The sequence below is a fragment of the Oratosquilla oratoria genome, chromosome 4 (assembly GCF_046742065.1).
Source record: "Oratosquilla oratoria isolate Oo_2021 chromosome 4, ASM4674206v1, whole genome shotgun sequence".
Taxonomy (NCBI): domain Eukaryota; kingdom Metazoa; phylum Arthropoda; class Malacostraca; order Stomatopoda; family Squillidae; genus Oratosquilla; species Oratosquilla oratoria.
Window position 1 is genome coordinate 32,216,718 of NC_134780.1, and position 23,849 is coordinate 32,240,566.

The 23,849-nt window shown below is 40.4% G+C and overlaps 1 protein-coding gene across 1 annotated transcript; it reads right to left on the reverse strand.

Annotated features, from left to right (window-relative positions):
- Window positions 1-54: 54 nt before the first annotated feature.
- LOC143024742 (inositol polyphosphate multikinase-like) lies at window positions 55-17,736 on the reverse strand. The gene is made up of 7 exons (XM_076183846.1): window positions 17,601-17,736; window positions 16,517-16,689; window positions 16,319-16,405; window positions 14,994-15,131; window positions 14,014-14,132; window positions 3,635-3,770; window positions 55-3,245 (listed from the first exon to the last, which is right to left on the reverse strand). Exons 2-7 carry the CDS (start codon window positions 16,644-16,646, stop codon window positions 2,536-2,538), a joined length of 1,320 nt encoding a protein of 439 aa, XP_076039961.1. The 5' UTR covers window positions 16,647-16,689; window positions 17,601-17,736; the 3' UTR covers window positions 55-2,535.
- Between the last annotated feature and the right edge of the window lie 6,113 nt (window positions 17,737-23,849).

Here is a 23,849-nt window from a genome sequence, read left to right on the forward strand (position 1 = left end):
AGCCTTTGAAGATTCATGGGTGATAAATAGCTTTTACATGCTAGTGTATATGAATTGTTGCACTTCATTGTGGTCATGCGTGGTTGTTCACTAAGCTACAGTTGGGTTCATCTCAGAAGTACAAACAGTAATGAGACTAGGCAGGTTAGCCATCAAAGCTTTGGGCTAAATATAGAGGATTTTCCAGTATTGCAAATTTGTAATTAAATCTTGGTATGTGGTGTGTTTTAATGGATATGATGACTGGTAGATAGTAAGGTTTTAGTGGAAAAAAGGAATTTTAAGCCCTTATGATGTAAGTCATTATTTGCCCTTTGGAAATGCAGCAAATTGGTATTTTATTCAATTATTGATGAATGTAGATTTCATTGTTATTTGAAATAAAAAGATAATACCAAATTTGCCTTGTAGTTCAAATTAATCCTGGAAGATTCCATTTTGTATTTATACTAAAAAGTATGAAGGTGTTGTCAAAGTGTACAATTACAGACTATGCAGAACTGTGGTGGTTGGAAGTGCCATGCATCCAATTTTTTGGATTTGCTTTAGAACTGGACTCTTCAGAAAAGGGGAGCTAGCAATGGTTAATGCTCAGGTGATTCACCATGTGCCAGTGTTTTTTGCTTCATGTTCTGACCAGTTCAGTGTGTGGGAGGTTGTTATTGACAACAGTTAACCAGCACAAATATACTTTAGGACAGTGGGAGGTAGGTGACATGACAGAAATTGTAACAACACTATCCATCATTGTTCATGTTTGAGGGAGGTGGGCTACGCTTTCCTTAGAAGACTGTTACCTGCTGATGCTTCTCTGCCTGGTGGTAGTCCCTGGGACTCATTCCCACCCCTGAAGTCTGCTAACTGTGAGGTAGCAACTGAGACCAACATAATCAGTTGCTACCTCTCATCCAACTATCTAGCAATTTAACGGTTATCTTGAATCAAGACTGTACAAAGGAGTTTCTTGTAGAGCAATACTTTCATCTCCACTATTTGACCCCTTCACAAGTGATCTTACTCCAAACCCAGGGCATAACATAAAGCTCTCACCTATGTAGACATAATAATAATCCAGAACAGCAACTATGAAATGGCTGCAAAGAACCCTAAACAAATGCACATAGACAAACTAGGACAATGGCTGAGGCCACACAGAATGGAGGACTCCTTCAAATATCAACAGTGATGCTGTTCACCCCCAGGCAACCACAAAGCTGAGAAATATCCAATAGAGTGAATACTCGACTCCTTACATTGAACAAGTCTTAAGACCCTTGGCCTCACTTTTGATATACAAATATCCCATTCATCAAGGACCCAGTGGTGCAAAAATATAATAAACCTGAATATCTTTTCCAAGCACAAATTTTGGTCAGCAGAAAAAAAAAAAAAAAAACACCAGGAAAGGGCCTTTTGGTGTATGTACGCATAGTTACACAGTTCCCTGCAATCAGGAAAATAATTAACTCCCTCATACAACCTTGTTTTTATGTTCAGCCTGATACTTATTTCTTGTAACTTTTTTTTGTTTATTCCCGTACTCAACAAATTACCAGCTCCACTCCTTGCTTTTACTCAAGGAAGAAATACTGTTGTTCTGGTATTGTTAGTGTGGGGCATCATATAATAGTGTTTCAGTTTCTTCTGTGTGGTGGTTGCATCTGTGGCCAGGCCTATTCTGTGTTGATATTCGAAGTACTGGGTTTGGTGGTCTGTTTTGAAGAGCTTATGATTAGGTGTGAATGTGTTTTTGTATAGATGCATTGCATGGTTGTGAATGAATGACCAATTGATATGGTCCAATGGGATTACTCTTTGTCTTCTCTAATTACTCATTAGTGGACAAAAAGGGAGATATGCCATGTAAATGAATTGGTGGAAGTAAACCAGCTTTAGCTGTCAGATGCTGTTATGACTTGCTGCATTGCTACTGTCCCTGGCAGTAGGTGGGATGCAAGAATGGCCCTTCATCCACAAGGAGCCGAGATAAAAGGGAAAACATATGGGTGGAGGGTGTGTGTAAATCTTGGCTGGCTACCTCCCATGTAAGGGGGAAGAGGGTTTTTTGGTATATAGAGTATTGTGAGGTACTGGTTGTAAGTTCTCCATGCTCGAGTCGAATGCTGCTGGGGTGCATTTTTTTGTTGCATTCAGTTGGTAGAGCTGGTATGATATAATGAGATGGGTGTGTGGAGTTGGTGCTATAATGGCAGGGACAATGGATAGGTGTATGTTTTGACTTTGCCAACACCCCCCACCACACACACATAAAAGGAAGAAAAGGCCTTGTGGTATTTATAAATATACATAAGCATAAGTGTATGAATTTATAAAGACATCATAATTAAAACTAAACAAGACTCCTGAGCAGCAATATTACACTTGGTATTTGAACAGGACGCTCATAAATATATTTGATGCAACTGAACTGTGCTCACATTTGCCTGTTCAGCAGCAAGAATTATGACAAATATTTTCAATGGGTCACAGTCATGTGAAGCAACCAAACAGATTTTGGCAATGCCTGTCACAATATCACTCCTTGTTGAGGTAGGCGATCAAATGGTTTAAGCCAAAGAGGTAGTTCTCGTCAGGGACCCCCCGAGAATGGTACACGTGAGCAAAGTCTATCATGCGTAGTCGCACCTCCATAGCCAACTCCCCTGGCACAGCGGCTGCTAGCTTCTCTGACTGATATTCCTGAGGACAAGGCCAGCAGACAGCATTTGGCTGCTGGCAAGAAGCAGGTGTTGAGTGGGTGTCTGCCTCTTTAGTTGGACCATTACCACTCCCTTTCTCTTGGTTCATATGCAGATGTAGATTTGAAGTAACTTGGCTGCATGTTGGAGGCACCTGACAGTGTGAATTCAGGACATCAGGTGAGTTTGTATTGGGCTGGTCTTTTTGGTTCACAGACTCCACTGATGAAGAGGTTCTGTGGGGCTTTTTGTGGGCATCGGCCCAAGTTGAAGTTTCACAGTGGGTATTACTTACTACAGGGACATCATTTCCCTGTTCTTCATCATGCAATTTACCCTCATTTGTATTTCCAGTGGTTTCACCTATGATGACCTCAGGTGACTTCATGAACTGCAGAGCATCATAGGCCACAAATAGAGAGCTCCGAAGGAACAGGAAACTCTTCTGACTTTGAAACCATTTCAGGATATCAAGCACTTTCTCAAGGATCTGCTTCCGCAGCAAGGAACTCTTTGGGTGGCCCTTCTGCAGGAATTTGTCCATATCTATAAATACAAAACAGCAATAATTATCTACACCAGATGGACTTGAGCAGTGTGATGGTATATGTGTTGTCTACTGCAAACATTAAACTGAAATATATTTGTGTTAGGAAATATATTCTATGTGGGCAAAGATGAAAGCTAATAAAAATGCAATGTCATAAAACACTTAACATTCAGTCAAAGATCATTACTGAACAAATGTGGACAGATTGTAGATTAATTGTGCATGTGTGTGTACATGCTTGATAGTCTTTAAATTTATGTTCCAGATATCAAAATCAAGCAGTACTACCTCTTAAATCCTAGAATTTTTAGTTTAACTATAGAAAAATTTAATTTAGTTCTCTTGGAGATTGGACTACCTCATACAAGTAGAGGAGATAACTTACACTGAAGGACTTGGCTGCTGTCAAGATGTGTGCCTGTCTGGGGTCGAATTGATGTAGTGACATGACCGGACCCAGGGTCACATATTTGCATCCCAGCAATACAAAAGCCTAAGTCATCCTTGCTTAGATACTTGGCCTGTTTGTCACAGATACATAGGGAAGTAGAAATAATAAGTTGTCATTAAAAAGCTGCAGTTAGAAATTTAACTTTCATTTTGTTGTAGTTAATATTAATTTTTTGCTAATGTCATTCAGCTGAGGGATGAATTCCACACTTTAAGGATTCTCAATTCATACATACCATGAAACCTTTTCATATCAGGGGGTGGCCAAGTCAAAGCAATCACCCACTCTACACCAATCATTCAAAACAGTATCTCATGAATAAAGGGTTGTCCTTATCCACCACACTGCTAGGGTCAAAGGTAACGAAGTGAGGCATGGCAGGGCCAAACAGCTACAGTTGGTTTATTCCACCACTTCATCATACAGATCCCCTCTCATCCCTTCAGAAAGTTTACAGAGCAGACAAGAAGAAAATCCCTTCTATCCATGTCATTTCTTCTTCCATTTACATTTTATAACCACTCTCCATTCATTTCTATCTCTTGCCTTTTCTCTTCCTTGCTTGATAGATTTCCTTTTGTATCCAATGACCCTTTTCCCTGTCTATCCACTTAATTTTGGTTTTCCTAAAGTTTCTTCATGAAGTTTCCACTTCTGTTTTCAATCCTTTTTTTTTGCCAGTCTTTCTTCACTCTTTCTTTACATATATCCAAACCACTCTAGCACATTGTGATTGTGATTGCATGAGGAGGACTGGGCGGGGTAGTGTGTGTGAGTAAATTTTGACGCAGCCCGAAGGGATTTCTCCCCATCCTCTCCTTATATGCAAGGGGGGACGGAGAGGGGGGGTCGCCGATTAAATGAAGCGGCCTTGCTGTGGATGTGCTGTGTCTTGCGACACTGCTTCTGACCCAGGGCGGTGGGCAAGGTGCAGGGATGACCCGTCATCCAGGAGGTGCTCAGATGAGAGGGAGGGTGGGAGGGGTGTGGAGTGTATTTAGGGATGAAATGGGTGGGAGTGTTTTTATGCCTTTCCCTTTTTGGCTACCTCCCTTGAAAGGGGGAAAAAGCCTTGGTATATGTATGTATGTACTCTAGCACATTGATGTATTCTGCCAAACAGCTCTCTTCCAACCCCTTATAAAAAAAAGAGGGGGATGTCAACCATTTAGAAAACAAGACTGACAGACAGTTATGCCATTGTGGAAGTTAAGTTGAGAGAAAGAGAAAAAGGACAGAAGGTAAGGTGTTTGGAGTAAAGTGTTTAAATAAGCATGAAAAAGAGCAGGAGTACAACGAAAAGTTGAGAAGTGTGAGAGGTGGTGAAGGATAGAATGGAGGAGGAACAAAGGTGTTTCATGGAGGGAGTAATAAGGTGTGCAAAGATAACATGTGAAACAAGGAGGATGGGAGGAAATAAAAGGAAGGGTAGCGAGTGTTGGGGTGATGAAGTGAAGAGGGTTATAGAAGAAAAGAAGTGAGCATTCATGGACTGGTTGCAAAATAGGACAAGAGAAACATATGAGAGGTACAAAGGAAAAAGAAGAGGAGCAAAAAGGAGGGCAGATGTAAAATGGGGAGGAGTATGACAGAAAACATCTAAAGTAATAAAAAGATTGTTTTGAAAGGAAAATAAAAAAGAAAGAGGAGGCGCGTCAAGTGGAGAAGAAAAGGTAAAAGGTGTAGATGGAGAGATGATAATGGAAGAAGAGGCGGTAAGGGGAAGATGGGCAGATTATTTTAGGGAGCTGCTAAATGTGGAAGAGGATAGGAAGGGACTGGTGGTAGCAGTGGGAGGTGCTAAGAGAATGACAGTGATGGGTGAGAAAAACGGAGAAGAAATAAAAGATGAGGTGCAAGTAGTTATTAAAATGATGAGAGCACATACAGCACCTGGGTTTGATGGGTGTCTTGCAGTGTCTGAAGAGAGGACATACAGTTATAGTGGACTGTCTAATGAGATTGTTTAATGTGTATCTAAGAAAGGGTAGAGTGCCACAGGACTGAAGAAACACCTACATAATTCTACTTTACAAGGGAAAAGGGGACAAACGTGAGTGTAGTAATTTCAGAGAGATCACTTTGAGTATAGTTTGAAAGGCTTATGGAAGGGGTTTAACTGAAAAGATTAGGAGAGGAACAGAAGGAGCATTTGGTGAGGAACTGTGGGTTTAGGAAAGGTTGGAGTTGTGTGGATCAGATTTTTGTGCTAAGACATATGTGAGAAAGCTTTAGCAAAAGGTAAGGATGTTTTTCGGGCCTTTGTGGATTTGGAAAAGGATTATGACTGGATGGACATGCATGAAGGCACTGTGGGAGGATTTACAGGTATATGGGACTGGGTGAGAGCTGTTAAGGGCAATCAAGAGTTTTTATGAGAGTAGTGCCTGAGTTAAAATTAGAAATGGATAGAACAAGTGGTTTGAGGTAAATGTGGGATTGCATCAGAAATGTGTCATGTCACCATGGATGTTCAATGTGTACAGAGGTAAATGGATTTGGAAAAGGCTTATGACTGGGTGGACATGAAGGCACTGTGGGAGGATTTGCAGATATATGGGACTGGGGGAAAGCTGTTAAGGGCAGTCAAGTGTTTTTATGAGAGTAGTAGAGCCCAAGTTATAATTAGAAATGGAGAACAAGTGGTTTGAGGTAAAGGTGGGACTGCATCACAGATGTGTCATTTCACCATGGCTGTTCAATGTGTACATAGATGGGGTGATGTGGGAGGTAAATGAGAGGGTAATGAGCAGGGGACTGGAGATGGTTAAAGAAAATGGAGAAAAGCAGGAGGTGAGCCAGTTGTTGTTTGGTGACAACATGGCACTTGGGGCAGGGCCAGAGGGGGGGGGGGATTAAAGGAGATAGTGACAGTTTAGGAATGTATGCAATTGAAGAAAGCTGAAGGTAAATGTGGGTAAAAGTAAGGTGATGAGATGTACAAGAGGAGAGGATGGCAGCAATTTGTAAGTCTTAAAGGAGAGGGGCTAGAGGAAATGGATAGCTTTAGGTACAGTAAGTCCTCGTTATACGGTACATATGCATTCCTGAAAACCTTACTGCAAATTTAAATTACCATATACCGAATGCGGGAAGAGACTGATTGTTGTGGTGGCCGCACTGCATGGTGGTGCTACGGTACAGTGTAAACAAAACACGAGTGGATACAATATCTGAATTTTTCTTACCGTAAATAGAATCGAGGGTATTAATTACCAAATATCATAACTGTGAATTCACCGGATAAAGAATTACCATACAAGGAGGACTCACTGTACTTGGGGTTGCATGTGACTGGAAAGGGAGGAATGTAGGTGGAGATAAATTGTAGATTGAGAGAAGCGAGTAAATGCCTTGGGGATTAAAAAGTATAATGAGAAATAGGCATTTGGGAATGAATAAGATTATATTTACCTAGCTGTATTTTCCTAGTTGTATTTTGCATGAAGGGGAGCTACGCTCGTGGTGTCCCACCTTTGTATCTTGCAGTGTCTAGTTTGCTCTTAAACTCATGAATGGTTTTTGCGCACACTATTTCATTGTCCAGTTTGTTCCAAGTGTCCACCACTCTATGTGGAAAACTGTTTTTCTTCAGATCTCTTCTGTAGCTATGTTTTTTATTTTCTTTCCATGTCCTCTTGTGCTCCTCTTGTCCCAGTTTAACAAGTCCTCTCTATTGAGTATTTCTGTGCCCTTCATGATTCTGTAGATGGTCAGTAGGTCACCTCTCTCTCTTCTTTGCTCCAAAGTCGGTAACTCCAGTTTAGCCAATCTCTCCTCATATGACAAGTTTGCAAGTGCAGGTGCCATTTTTGTTGCTGCTCTCTGGATTCTTTCTATTTTTTTTTTTCTAATATTCTTTTTGGTACTGGGTGACCACAATGTCGCCGCATATTCTAAACTAGGCCTTATCAGTGTGACCAATATTTTTTTAATAATTTCTTGATCTTAGCAAGTTGTAGGATTCTCCGACAATTTTGTTTATCTGTTATAAAGGGGTGATTGTGCTGACAGCATTGTATAGGGCAGAGACATGGAATTTATGAGAGAGGAAAAATTTATGTGTTTGAGATGAAATATCTAAGAAGTATGTTAGGGGTTATAAATTTGAATAGAGTGAGAAATAAGGTGAGGAGGAGAGCAGAGTTGGAAAAGGAGATGGGAGATATGGTTAATAAAAGAGTAAGGGGATGGTTTGGACACATGAAAAGAATGAGTAAAGAAATATTAGTAAAAGAGATGTGGAAGGCAAAGGTGGATGAAGTAAACATGAGGAGGTAACCAAGGATGAGATGGATAGATAGGGTGAAAGGGGTGTTAAGCAGAAGGGGGATGTCTGTTGAGAAGGGAAAGTAGGGAAAGGGGAAGGCGAGAGAGAGAGGTGAGTGGAGAATGGCTGTGTATGGATGATATTATGATGCAAGGGAGTGGGTTGAGGATGGGGTGGCGAGGGTTAGGGAATGGTTATGCGTGAACGATATTTTGATGCAGTCCTAAGGGATTTCTCCCTATCTTTTTCTGCATGAGGGGGCAGAGGGTGGGGTCGCCAATTAAGTGATGCAGCCTTGCTATGGATATGCGGTGTTTTGCTGCATTGCTTCTGACCCAGGGCAATGAGCAGGATACAGAGATGACCCCTCATCCATAAGGAACTAAGATGAGAGGGAGGAAAGTGTGGTGGGTGAGGATGAAATGAGTGAGGGTGAGTATATTCCTTTTGACGTTGGCTACCTCCCAGGTACGGGAGAAAAAGCCCTTGGTATATAGATACAGTGACAGACCCAGGGAGGGCTGAAGCTCCCCCAAAATTTGTTCTTTCATTACCTCATTGCAGAAGTTGAGAAACCTGCCCTGTGTACACTGGTACTTATCAGTAAGCAGTAATACAGTGGCAGATTTGTTTTCCCAGCATTTAATAAAACACTTCAGTAAGAATAATTGTAAGGGTATTCAACACATTATTGAGGGTAAATCTTTAAAAATGTAAGATTAAGTATTACTTCTGCCACAAAAGTAATACTTAATCTTACATTTAAAGATTTACCCTTAATAATGTGTTGAATATTATTTCAATTATTCTGACTAAAGTGGTTTATTAAATACATTCATATACCAAAGGCTTTTTCCCCCTTACACGGGGGGGGTAGCCAAAAAGAAAAAGGCACAGAAATCACTCCCACCCAAAAAATTCTGCCACTGTATCACTGCTTTCCGAGATGTATCGGTGTATACAAGGCAGGTTTCTCAACCTCTGCAATGAGTTAATGGAAGAACAAATTTGGAGGGGGCCTCTGTCCCCTTAGCCCCCCTTGATCCATCACTGAGCTAAATTGATACTATGTTCACTATGTTATACACAATTTGTTTTCTCTATGTTCCGAGATATTGAATTTTTAATGCAAAAATCATAAAATCTAATCAAATTCATTATATTCAAAATAATATATTGGAAATATAAATTTGAGGATATTTAAATGTAAAATTTTTATGATGTATGTATAGCATTTCTAAAACCAGGGAAAAACATTGATTATGGTACTGTGTTGTTTACTTATAATTTATTTTGAAATCATGTTATGATGTTATTACAAAGGAAGAGCATGCCAACAGGAGACCTTTTGGTTATGATATTTATTTCTCAAGAACAATTTACTAATTCTAATTAATTCAAAGAGACATTTAAAGTACATACATATACATATACCAAGGCTTCTTCCCCCTTACAAGGGAGGTAGCCAAAATGAAAAGGCATAAAATCATTCCCACCCATTCCATCCCTGAATACACTCCACACCCCTCCCTCTCATCTTAGCACCTCCTGGATGACGGGTCATCCCTGCACCTTGTCCACTGCCCTGGGTCAGAAGCAGTGTCGCAAGACACAGCACATCCACAGCAAGGCTGCTTCATTAAATCGGCGACCCCCCCCTCTCCGTCCCCCCGTGCATAAAGGAGAAGACATTTAAAGTAATCTGAATTAATCTTTATTGTTTAGTTTTGGCTTAATTCCTACACATTCAACAATTTAGAATAAATTCCTAGAGAAGTTTTTCCCACTATTTGAACTCATTGACTGGAACCATGAAATTATATATGCCCCAATAGCATTATTCAGTACTTTTCCAGTGATTTTCAAGAACTTGTAAAGATTGATGCATATAGGAATACTACCCATGTCTCCCTTATATGAAGGGAGCTTCTAAGATGACAGCAAGACTGCTTTGCAGACATGGGGTCAATGTGTCACATAAACCAGGTAACACCATGCACAGTGCTCTCAAGAATAATGTACTAATTCTAATTAATTCAAATAGACATTAAAAGTAATCTGGAGGACCAAGCAGGGACAGTCTACAAAGTGAAGATTATGGACTGCAAAGTGCACTACATTGGAGAGACAGGGAAAAAGCTGACCATGAGACTAAGAACACTGCAGAGCAGTAAACAGGAGGGGCCAGAATTCAATGATATTCAAACACTGTGACAAGTATCAGCATGAGTTTGATTGGTAGGGCATGAATGTTTTGTACAAAAGCAACAAGAAGAGTAGTAGGCTGTTTTTGGAAGTATGGGCTAGTGACAAAAAGAGCATAAACAGATCCACCACACTTTAATCCATTTTCAGAAGGGTAAGGGTAAGTGTGAATGGAACAACCTGACAGCAGGTGAGAACCTAGGAAAGGTTATGACCAGGAGCAGGAGGGGAACTTTTCATCTACATCCATGCCAGGACAAAATCCTAGACATTTGGTCACTTAGGTAAACTGTGACAGGAGAATGAGAGCCCATGAGGTGACCTTGCCGAGCGTACCACATGTATTGCTTTTTTGTATACAAAGAAGGATTAACTGCCTTTCCATTATAACCCCTGAGGACAACTCCAGGACAGGGTTTGAAATGTCAGGATTAAATTACCTGTTTCTGAGTCCGGTGCTTTTTACTTTTCCCATATATATATATGTATATGTGTAAAGACAGACTAATATGGAGGTAAAGTGGCAAAATGAAACATTAAGGCTAGAGTATGGAGCTTTATTTAGAACCAGACATTTCGACCTCTTGGGCCTTCCTCAGTGGACTGAATACAGAATAAGAATCAAAGTCTGTCAACAGCTTACATTGTGATCTGATGACCCTGCATGACCTCATCCCAGTCTCATTGGTGAGTGTGGGGGGACAACAACACCGGGATAAGGTCACGCAGGGTCATCAGATCACAATGTAAGCTGTTAACGGACTTTGATTCTTATTCTGTATTCAGTCCACTGAGGAAGGCCCAAGAGGTCGAAATGTGTGGTTCTGAATAAAGCTCCATACTCTAGCCTTAACGTTTCATTTTGTCAACTCACCTCCATATATATATATATATACACATACAGTATATAAATTTTTTCAAACCATAGCAATCAGATGCTCCTTCTATTATTCATGCCTAAAGTACAAAGAAATCTGAAATAATGAATAAATTCAGAAAACACAGAGGGAGGAATTCAGGTTAGCATCCCCCCCCCCTCCCCCCAATCCTGGATCCTCAGGTAGACTGAGGGGATTCATGAAGGAATGGAAATCAATAATGATGCAGTGGATATATAAACCTATACAAAGCTCAGATACTGGTCCAATTACTAAATGCTAAATGAATATATCATGCCATAATAGATAGAAATTTCTTAACAAATGCATTCATCACCTTATTTCAAAGGACAAGAACACCTCCACCATGTTTCTCTGTACGCTGGATGAAGTGACTAAATGGGGTATGGTAAAGGGACTGGGAGATCCTCTTTTTTGCATTTTTCTCCTATAGAGTCAAGGCTAAAATATGCTTTGACTTGGCTATTCCCTTTATATGGGTAACTGAGGCCTTTGTATATAGAAAGACTAAGTGAAACACCAAGACTTAGTCTTCAGATTTTAGGTTTAAAATATATATAACAATTTACTATACATGAGAGAATCATATGAGAGGTACAAAGAAAAGGTAAGTAAAGCATAAGATAAAGGAGGCAAAGAGGACAGCAATGTGAAATGGTGTAAGAGTGTGACAGAAAATTTTGAAAGTAATAAAAAGATATTTTGGAAAGAAATCAAGAGAGGAAGAGGAGGCAAACCAAGTAGAGAAGAAAAGGTAAAAGGTCCAGATGGAGAGATGATAATGGAAGAGATGGCAGTAAGAGCAAGATGGGCAGAGTATTTTAGGGAGTTGCTAAATGTGAAGGAGGATAGGGAGGGAAAGGTAGTTGCAGTGGGAAGTGCTAAGAAAATGACAATAATGAGTGAGGAAAATGGAGGAGAAATAAGGAAAGATGAGTTGAAGGTAGTTGTGAAGATGAGAGCAGGTAAGGCACCTGGGTTGGATGGGTGTCATGTAGAATGTCCAAAAAAGGAGGTACAGTGATGGTGGACTGGCTGGTGAGGTCACTTAATGTTTGTTTAAGGGAGAGTGGAGTGCCGGAGGACTGGAGGAGTGCCTGTATAGCTCCACTTTACAAGGGAAAAGGGGACAATTGTGAGTAGTAATTTCAGAGGGATCAGTTTATTAAGTGTAGTTGGGAAGGCTTATGGAGGGTTTTGATTGAGAGGATTAGGAGAGGAACAGAGAGAGTACCTGGTAAGGAAAAGTGTGAGTTTAGGACAGGTAGGGTTGCATGGATCAGCTTTTTGTGGTAAGACAGATATGTGAAAAAGCTTTAGGAAAACGTAAGGATGTTTTTTTGGGCCCTTATGGATTTGGAACAGATTTATGATAAGGTAGACAGGAAGGCACTGTGGAAGGTATTGCAGATATATGGGATACGAGGAAAGCTTTTAAGAGCAGTCAAGAGTTTTTACGAGAGGAGAGAGTAAGTGGTTTGAGCTAAAGGTGGGACTTTGCCATGGATGTGTCAGGGCGCCTTGGCTGTTCAATTTATACATGGATGGGGTGGTGCAAGAGGTAAATACAAGGGTAATGGGTCAGGTATTGGAGATGGTTAAAAGAAATGGAGAAAAGTGAGAGATAAGCCAGTTGTTGTTTGCTGACAACACTACAATTGTAGCAGGATCAGAAGAGGGATTGAGGAAGAGTGACAGTTTGGGAAGGTGTGTGAAAGAAGGAAGTTGAAGATAAATATGGGTAAAAGTTAGGTGATGAGATGTACAAGGGGAGAAAGTGGCAGCAGACTGGAAATGAGTATTAAGGGAGAGAGACTGGAGGAAATGGATCGTTTTAAATACTTGGGTGCAAATGTGGTGAGAAAGGGAGGAGTGGAGGTGAATGTAGAATGTAGATTGAGAAAAGCATGTAAGTGCCTTGGGGGACTAAAAAGTGTAATGAGAAATAGACATTTGGGAATGGATGTTTAGAGGAGATTGTATGGAATGATTTTGCCTATAGCACTGTATGGGGCAGAAACATGGAACATGAGAGAAGAAGAGAGGAGTTTGAATGTATTTACCTAGTTTGAATGTGTTTGAGATGAGGTGCCCGAGAAGTATGACAGGGATTACTAGGCTGGATAGAATGAAAAATGAGGAAAAGAGGTGGAGAACAGGGGTGGAAAGGGAGTTGAGAGATAGGGTTGGTGAAAGAGTATTGGGATGGTTCGGATACATGGAAAGAATGAGCAAAGAAAGATTAGTAAAAGAGGTGTGGAAGGCAGAGGTAGAAGGAGTGAATATGAGGGGGCGAATAAGGATGAGATGGATGGATGGGGTAAAAGGGGTATTGGGAAAGAAGGGAATGTCTGTTGAGGAAGGACGGGAGAGGACAGAAGATAGGGGTGAATGGAGAATGGTTGTGTATGGATGATACTGTGATGCATGAGGGGGAGTGGGTTGGGGATAGGGTGTGAGGGAGTATGTGTGAAAAATAAATTGATGCAGCCTGAAGGGATTTCTCCCCATCTTCTCCATTTCTGCATGAGGGGACAGAGAGAGGGGTCAACAATTTAATGAAGTGGTCTTGCAACACTGCTTCTGACCCAGGGCAGTGGATGAGATGCAGGGATGACCTGTCATCTAGTAGAAGCCAAGAGGGAGGGAGGAGGGGTGGATGGGAGTGGAGTATGTGGGGATGGAATGGTTGGGAGTGGATTTTATGCCTTTGTTTTTTGACTACTTCCCTTGTAAGGGGGGAAAAGCCTTCGGTATGTATGTATGTACTATATAGTACTGCAGTTCCTCATATTACCTTGATAAGTTTAAAATTCTGGCGACATTTGGCATCTTTTCCCCAAGTGTGTTCTCCCTTATCCTCTCATATAACCTGTACATGACTACCCTCCTTTCCCACCCACTACTGACCAAAAAGATGAAGATCCCTTGGGCCATACCTTGGACCGCTCAACTGCAGTATCACCTTCAAAATAGTGCCGACGTCCCATCTTGAGATCAAGGAGGCATGGGGCTGTTAGGCCCCAAGTCTCATCCTTCAGTATGATGCACCGCATACCTACAATACATGCACATCACCATGACATGACAATGTACAGGTACAGCAAGTAAATGACATTCATCTACCCATTCACTACAACAGATGCTTGTGAAATTTCCAGATTAGTTAAATTACACATAGAACACACAGTTCAAATGAACCCTGACTTTATAATCCCATACTAGTAGCTAGTAGTACCCCTACTAGTAGCTTACTCTGAAGAATGAAGAATAATACAAAAATGTAGCCTAATTCTTCTTTTGATTCCTCTCAGGAGTCTGAAAATCAAGGGGAGCTTTGCCATTCTACCATTTCCCATTTTTTATAATCATAATATTGCCTCAAATTTCCCTGATTAGAAACCTGCAGCCCCAGAGAAACTGGCAATTGTCCTCAGGCCCTCCCATAGATCTCTCAAGGTAGAAATGTTGGACTGTTGTCAGTGTTGTATTAGTGATGGACTGTGTCACTAGCTTATAGTAGTAGAAGAAAATCTGTTGCCAGTTGTTTACTCTCCTCATCACAAAAAAAGGAGGAAGCTCTTGGGACTGCACCACCAGTTAGAGGTCAGGGTGTGGACAAATTCTAAGGATAGGTGGCGGGAAGATGACTATCTCTGATATCCATCTTGTAAGCCTATCCCTTGCAGTTACCTATTATTGGTCCCTTTCAGTGTTGCAGTGCTGCCAGAACTCACTGGACCACCATTCCAGCACCTCTCCAACTGGGTGGTTCTTTTTTCATTTGCTTGATAATTATATATATATTTCATGACAATTAGAATTAGAATAAATACAAAATACTTAATCATCATGTGACATACAGTGGGCCCACTGTATAAAGGAACATGATAGGGAATCAATAAAGAGAAGTTCTCACCTTGGCCATTCTTGTTGACAGTAGTATGCCCAAGGAAGGACGGCATTAGGGGTCGCAAAAACTTAAGGTCAGCTTGGGCAGAGGGCAGCACCAAGTTCCCAAACACCATCTCATAGAAGCTTAGTTCATCGACTGCAGCTGGAGGGGGTAATATATATAGTGAACAGTAGGTTCAGCATGGTTGCAACCTTATGACAAGAACCATCATATGACATTGATTTAATTTCCCTCTCCACATAATTCCTTCCCAGATGCATTAAAAATACATGTAAACATGACAATAAACACCATAAAAGGGCCATTAATGCAATCTAAGTGATTTTCAAAAAGGCAAGTTTGTTAGTCTAAGGAAGTGGTTGTTTTAAGCATTAATTTGAGGGGGGGGAGAGTGTGTTGGGAGAAAAAATAAATAAATAAAGGGGGCCACAACAATGGAGTGAAAAAGGTTGAGAACCACAGACTCTAAGGCATACTGTGCGAACATATATCCCACAGCCCATGAATAAAACTTGTTGCAATGTATTTCCCATCTAAAGATACCCATACATCTATATACTCCACAAGATAAAAAAAAATGAAGCTATCTAAGCAGGCTATATTTTCAGGTGACATTCTACTGTAAGAAATAGAAAATTAAATATTTCCATATATTTCTTAAGAGGAAATATAATGAAGCAATTGGAATTAAATTGCCTCTGGCTATTTGACTCTGTTGTGGTATTGCTGTGTCTTGCTGCACTACCTCTGACTTGAACAGTGTGGCAGGGAACAGGGATGACCCTTCATCAAACGAAGTGCTAAAGTGGGAGGGACAATGAATGAGTTTTTGGATGGGAGTAGGATGAATGTAGGGTGGATGTATGCTTGGACTTTGACCTCCACCTTATAAGGGGGAAAAGACTTTTTGGTGTATGTATGTATATATGTATTTTGTTTCATTGACTTAATTCACTTTCCCATTTTCTTTTATTTCTGAGCTTAAGTCTAAAAAGGATATAAAAGCGACATAATTGGGTGTTAGATGGGTGAAGGGTGGGTGCTCTCTGTGGCTTCTACCTCCCTTATAAGGGGGAAAAGCCTTTTGGCATTTAGATATAGTATATAGATGTATGCAGGGATGACACGTCATCCATGAGGAGCCAAGAAAAGAGTGAGGGAGGGATGGTGAATGGGAGTGGAGTATGTGGGGATGGAATGGATGAGAGTGGATTTATACCTTTGACTTTGGCTACTTCCCTTGTAAGGGGAAAAAAGCCCTTGATATGTGTAAGTATGTATATAGATGTATGCACAATGAGGTAAAACATCCACACAAAGTGACTTGCCTTGTTTGTAATTGGGTATAGTTTTGTAATTGACAGCTTCTTTCACAGGCTTGAATACATAGTGTCCACACTCAGATCGCATCATAACTGAAATTAGACTTGACACCATCAGCAGGCATACCCAGATTCCATGTATAAATGAATGAATAACATATGTATCTACATACTTGTAACCATGCTGCCTAAGAAGTTACTTGCCAAGATTTGGGTTTTTGTGTTGACCTCCCATCTGGTACTCCATTTCCCGGACATGGTCCAAAGCTTCAGATAGTAGGTGCGAACTCTTCCTCATCTTGTCCTCCAAAGGTTCTAGAACCTTGGCCTCCATGTCTCCTGTTTTGCCACTGCTGTCCCGATGGACATTAATGTGCCTGCAGAATTAGAAGAAATGCTACAATAAAGAATTTGAGATTATGAATTATGCATGAAAACTATAAAATACAGTGATGATGTGAAGACAGTAGAAAGCCTGCCTGAGAAGAATGTACTGAGCTTTGAAAGAGGGCAACAAATGAATTCCAGCAAATAACAAGAAGTACTCAGAAAGCACAGACATCTACAAAAAAAAAAAAAAAAAAAAAAAAAAAAAAATTAAATCTAATGTTGTTACTTGGTCTATAAATATGTTAATAAATAAAAATATGTTAATAACTTTTGCATAAAGTTGCTAACAATTTAACATGACCAAAAACACAACACCTTGTCAGAGGTAACAAGATTAAGACCCATGATATACCAGAACTATGTAAACATGTTTTCTGTTGTTAACTATTTAATGTGCTGAAATGTAGTTATTCCCTTGTGACCAAAGTAACTTTACAGCAAAATCAGAGAGGCAACAACATAGTTTTGATGTACAGATAGCCAGGACAAGTGACAGTCATCTGGAACCGTTAAGAATCGACCCTGATCCCACATGCAGGCACCAACCTCATGACAAAAACCCAATCTGCATAGCAGACAAAACCCAAATAGGGGAATTGGAGGGGGAGGACATAACCTAACCTAGAGTAATGTGCACAGACATTGCGAGGGGCAGATGCTTTGGGCAGGAAATTGGGCACTTCACTCTTTTATAGTATTCGTATTTGGCAACTATCCGGTAGGGTGCAACACCATTTTCCACATTATAATTTCTGAATGGTAAGAAAATGGAAAAAGCCTGTGAGAAATAATGTTTCATTCATTTTTACATATATTTGTGAGGGGCACTTTTGGGGCACAGAGCAAAGGGGCAGGGGCACACACACACCCTCTGCACGGGCCTGCTAACCTAACCTACCGATTGGGATTTTGTCCGTTTGAGTGTTGTCCTTTCACCGCAGGTACCAACGCACAACTGCGGGCATCCGAAACTAATCCATTATATATACCCTCAATCTTTGCTGCGTTTTCTTCCGGTCGTTGAATTGAAATGCCGTCCGACGATTTAATTCAGCCGAGTGAAACCCATCCTTCCGCACTGAAGGGTTTGATAATTGATGATTGAATTCACACTTGTGCCGTCACGTACTTCAGCCTCGTCGCCAAAGAACTAAATTATACTGGAATATTCTAGTTACGTGGTCGCTGTCACAACGAACACATTAAAACCTCCAATATCAATTTTGAAAATCCTGTTTTGACAAGAAGTGAGCATCGGTGCCCAACAGCTCTGAGGTCAGGAATTAAATACGAGTGAAACCCTCGAGAAAGACAACACCGTCTTCTATTGACGTTATGTCGCGCGGGAAACCAGAAACATGCAGGGCTTCAGGGCTGTACTAACTGTATTTTTAAACATTTTCGCCAACCATAGCGAACACTTTTTACCATTAGAATGTAGAATTTTACCTGGTTTCTAGTTGGTTGGTTGTTACGGAATGCAGTAACGGCGCTTCTATCCTTGTGGACAAACACGTGCCACCATCCTCGTACTAGTTTCTAGTTATCTAGAAAAACTACTTGTACTTTTCCTAAGTTTGACCAATGAAATTCGCAAAATTCTACTTTCTGATGGTAGAAAGCAATCCTACATTTCCACGTTGACATAAATCAACTGGTATCTTTGATCATCAATTTATGAAGACCATTCAATAATGCTACTTCATATCTTCAGCTTCCACTGAACTGGGGCACTTTTCTAAGAAATTCACATAATATCACAACCCTAAATAAAACTATTACTTTATTTTTTGTTTTGTTTTGTTACAGAGGCGTCCGCACGAATTCTTGTAGTGGGGCGGCAAAATTAAAGATATTATGTAAAAAAACAAATGTGTTTTGCTACATGCAATGGCGATTTGCGGGTGAGGTAGAGTATCTGCTGGACATTGTTCGTTTTATTCAGGTACGAAGATTTTGTACAACTAGGGTCCTTGACCTTAAGCACTCCTCATGCCGGGCCGTAACCTCGGCACTGTCTCCTGCCAGGTTCGTGACCTCGGGCAGCTCCTCCTGCCAGGTCGGTGACCTCGGTAATTCGATCTGCGGTACAGCCGTTTAATAAAGTGGGTTGGTCGGTTGCCGTATCTAAGACGTGTTAGTTATCAAATATAGGGATGGGTGTTAGTTCCGTTATATATGGGTTAGTTGTATGGTTGCTGGGTGTGGTTAGATATGGTGTATATACATTACGTTATGGTAATGTAATTGGGGGTAAATATAAGAAAGGGTTCAATGGGTCTGTCTGGTGACATTAGGCATCTCGTGTTGGCGACACTGTGGGAGCATCCTGTTATGATCTTATGTAGGTGATTAGGCATGTGTTTGAGATGGGGAAATCTGTGAAGTCTGCAAGATTAGAGGGCTTGCCAAAGACGAGTACCATGTTGCATGTGTGTGTATCAAGTACGTGGTTGATGATTGTTAGTGACGGTTACAATTATACATTATGGTTAATGGTTTAGGGTTATATCAAGATACTTCAAATTGGCTGCATAGGCATACATATGCATTATCTACAGGAATTATTTTTTATTTTCAGCAATCATATAATGATATTCTATAACTTAAAATATTAATGAAATTATATGTGACCGGCAAAGTTTAAAACACACCCTGAATTTCTAGGGGGTGGGGACAGCTGTCCCCTCCCCCCTCCGGACGCCCGTGTCCGCGCAAACACCCGACAACTCGGGTGCTAGATTTGATTTGATTTCCGTCCAATAGTCGTTATAAACAAAGTGGGTTGCCCGAAGTGGCAAATTTTCCAATGTGGTCTTATTTTTTATATTTTTATTTATTTATTTTGTGGGGATTCCATACACCTCCACAATTGGTCAATAACGGGAAGCCAACACAGCAAATCATGGTGACCACATTAGGTACAAAAACTCTCCACATGATCTCAATAGTATGTCGTACCTGCGGTGTATGCATGTGGCGATGCAGTTGTAGTAGTATTTGGTTCGGAACAACGGCAGGACAAATGAAAAACAAAATATCTAATCTCTTTCTTTTGGTAATTAGCCACAAGGTGCGACACTAGAAGGGTCACATGAGAAATGTAGGTGAAGCTCGGACTAAGGCCACAGCTTAGTGGAGCTTATGGTTGTAGCTGGACGTGGAGCCTAACGTCAGCGAGGCGGTAGCAGATGATGACGGCGAGGCTCGATGGGACGGCTAGAAGATTGGACGAGGAGATGTGTGCGCTGGTCGGTACTGTTCTTCCCATCTCGGCGAAACGCCGACCTTTTAAAGGAGGCTGGCGGGAACGTGAGGAGCTTTTCAAGTTCCTGATTGGCTGACCGCTGGCTGGTCGGGACGTCCTTGCGAACTACGCACTACGGGGACTTGCAAAGGCTAGCTCCGAAGATTTCTTTGTTCAGTGTGTGACGGGTCGTAGGGTGCGTCACGTCACTACACAGTGACGGAGGAAAATGCAAAGAATTGTAAAGGAATTATGCGAAGATGCAGGATACAAAGCCACATGAACCGTATGCTCAGAGGATATACGACCTTGCGATGGATTTTTGGATTCCACATGTACATGAAGCATAGCATACCTGACACATCAGAACAATGTACAAGTATATATATATATATATATATATATATATATATATATATATATATATATATATATATATATATTTTTTTTTTTTTTTTTTTTTTTTTTCGCCGTTGTTGCATTAATTCAACTTACCCATAAGTCACAGTTATTGTAAGAGGACGACAGTATCCATAAATTTATTAAATACTCAAAAACGAAAAAAAAAATCTGAATAGTTCCCATCTATCAAAGATTAGATTCGGGTATCAATTGTCTGTGACAAGTCTCCAATTGTACTACGTCCGATATGAATTGAGGACCATTCTCTAGGACTTTTATTTACCAAACCAACGGCATGTGAACAATGAGTTACGAAGTACGAATCCACTACGCCCGCGAAGCTTCTGTTTGTTGTGATGTTTCAAAACTGACAGAAAATCGAAGTGCGCATTTTACCTAATTGTAGTATACAGCAAAGGAGCAACGCTCGTTGGGTCCCTTCTCATATTCTCTAATTTTCTAACATACCTAAACCCAATCTTATGTAGAGTTCCAACTTAATCTATATCCTTGATTTCCAATTATCATATCTAGATTTGAACTCGTGTAGTGTGTAAGCTTGGGCTGTCACCTAAGCCATTCCACATATGTATGCATCTATATGGAAAACTGTATTTCCTCACATCCTTTAGACATGTGGTCTTTCTTAATCTACTCCCATGACCTCTTAAAACTATCCTATTTTTTAATTATGTCTCTTCTGTCAGTGCGATCTATCTTCTTTAGTGAGCTGAATACTATAAAAATATCGGCTCTTTCTCTTCGATCTTTCAAAGCTGGCAAATTTGCTTTCAGTCTTATCTCATATGGTTTATCTGCCAGGCTGGGGACTAGTTTGGTTGCTAACCTTAGTATTCTCTCGATCTTGCTTATATCCTTCACTTTGTATTGGGACCATGCTATTGACGTATCAGGGTTTCGATTTTTTTTTTATCCTCCATTCATACAATGAACCATCACCATTCGTTTGCAATCCTTAAACTTGACATTTCCTACATTACTTTGTGTGTGTACGCACTTATCTAATTTCATTTTTGTAAATGCAATATAAGTGGATGGGGTTACACTAAAAAATCCGTCTCTTTTTATTTGTCCTCCAAGAAACAGATTCTCGGTATTTTTCAGATGTCATATCCCCCACTCCCTTTGTTTTTAAATAATTGTTTGGTCTTAGATTTGACTGCGTCATCTCCAGGGTTATTCCAGTTGTCACTGCCGGACGGAAAACAGATTACAAAGGATTACGAAGGCAGAGCATGCCGACAGGAGACCTTTTAGTCCTTAAAGTTCGGATGCGAAAAAAATTATAATAATGATAATAAATAAATGAATAAGATATGATAATGGAAATAATAATGAATAAAATAAATGCATAGGGTATTGTTAACTAATAAACAAGCAGGTAAATAGTAAATAGCAATAAATTGACATATAGCTAATTATGAATGAGAATCAAGCAAATCATAATAAACAGACAAACAATAACAAAACAAATAATTATCGGTATTTTTCAAGTATGTAATATCCTCCACTCCCTGACTTCTTATCTGTGTCTTGGTTGTATCCCGTCTCCTACACTCCGTTTCTTTTTTATACTTAAATTCACGCACAGTTCTTGCTTAATCTATGTTTAATTTCCGATTGCCATATTCAGATTTGGATTCATGTATTGTTCCAGCTTGAGCTATATCACTTTCTTATTCCTTAAATTTGTTCTCATAACCTCCTAAAGCGCTCCTGTCCTTCAACAAGAGACCTCTTCTGTCAATGGAGTTATCACCTTTAGTGACATGAATACTTTAACCATATCACCTCTTTCTCTTCGATCTTTCAAAGTTGGCAGACCCATTGCTTTTAGTCATTCCTCATATGGTTTATTTGCCAAGCTGGAAACCATGTCCTTTGTGTCCTCTCGACCTTGCTTATACCCTTCACTCATATTCCAGTCTTGGACGGATCAGGGTTTTGATTTTTTTTTTCATCTCTTCATCCATATTGTGAAACGCCACTTTAATCTTCTGCAGCACTCCATATGTCTCCCCCACAATCCTGCTGAAATCTTTGTCAGGTGACAGGTTGTCTTTTATCAGCACTCCCAAATACGTGCTTACGCGCGTTTCACCACGGCCTTGGATCACGTGTTGGACTTGTGATAGACAGCTATCGTTCTCCCGAGTGAGAACTCATATATGGCCCGATCTATGGATTATACTGTGATATTTCACTCACTCACACCCACACACATACACGCACGTACTCACACATGCACTCCTTGCTCACCAGAGTTGGAGTACCGGCTCGCAGTGCTGTGGTGCTGGTTTTTTTCAGCCATAGGACTCGAACTCGGATCGCTCAATTAGTGGTCGAGAAAATTACCACTCCACCGTCGAGCCGTGTATGTGTGTGTGTATTTACGTAGCTGAAACTATACTCATAGGACCCCGTCTCTATGTCTCAACTTATCATTTTTTTGTCTTAAATTGAAATATGTTGCTGACCTGGACGATTTCTTCTAATTTGTGTCACCTAGGCCTATTGACGCGTCTGTGTGGAAAGCTATTCTTCTTAATATGTAAAGGCAATCTTTCTTCTTTAATTTTGCTGTGACCTCTTCTCCTCTTGAGCCCTTGACCTATGACCTCTATTCCTCTCTGTTTTAAAGATAACAATGAATCTTGTGTGTGTGTGTGTGTGTGTGTGTGTTCATAAGAGTACAATGCTCTAAACACAATAATATATTGTCCGACTCAAGCTCTCCCCATCGACATGAAAAGCTTTCACTACCGTTACTACCCCCATCTGAGCAAGGGAATGGGTGTATGCTCACAATATTACCCACAGATCGGCCTATACAAATTATAGGCTCTCATCCAGGGATGGAGGTGGGGTTAGTGCCTCGATCACGAGCCCAGCTCGTGATCCGAGACAGACGCCGTCCATATCGAATTGCATAGGAGAGCGTGTTTCCCGAGTGGAACCGAACCCTGCCTCACTTCGTGCAATATCGATTGCGTCAATGATTCAGTCCGACACAACTCAACCTTCCACAGAACCATTTTCTATTGATTGATACACTGAGCAATCTCGTGTCTACCCAATAAATTAAACTGGAATATTGATCTCGGTTGTTGCTACAGCAGATTCAGTTATATTGGGTATTCTGCACCAATTTCAATACTTGTAAAGTGTTGCTCGTCCTGGTAAAAAACAGGCATTTTAAAATTTTGTATGACTCACTAAACATTGCTCCTCTAGAAATTAGCTTATCCACAATTGCATATACCTCGTTTCTACGTTTATTATTATTATCGTTATTATTACTACTACTATTATCCTTATAATTATCATCATCGTTTTACTGCACATCCATTTGTCATATGAAATTCAAACACTGCATGGTCACCTCTTCTATTGGGCTTATGTACATTAGTCACTAATATCAAATCCTTCAGTAAACAACAATTCCAGTCTCGCAGATGTGTCGCCTCTCCATTTTAC

Excerpts from the sequence above, each read along its gene's own strand:
- LOC143024742 (XM_076183846.1), bottom strand. The coding sequence starts at position 16,646 with ATGGAGGCCAAGGTTCTAGAACCTTTGGAGGACAAGATGAGGAAGAGT. Across the intron at positions 16,406-16,516 it reads ACACAAAAACCCAAATCTTG|TTATGATGCGATCTGAGTGT; the intron begins GCAAGTAACTTC and ends GTCTAATTTCAG. Across the intron at positions 3,771-14,013 it reads CTGCAGTTGAGCGGTCCAAG|GCCAAGTATCTAAGCAAGGA; the intron begins GTATGGCCCAAG and ends TGTGACAAACAG.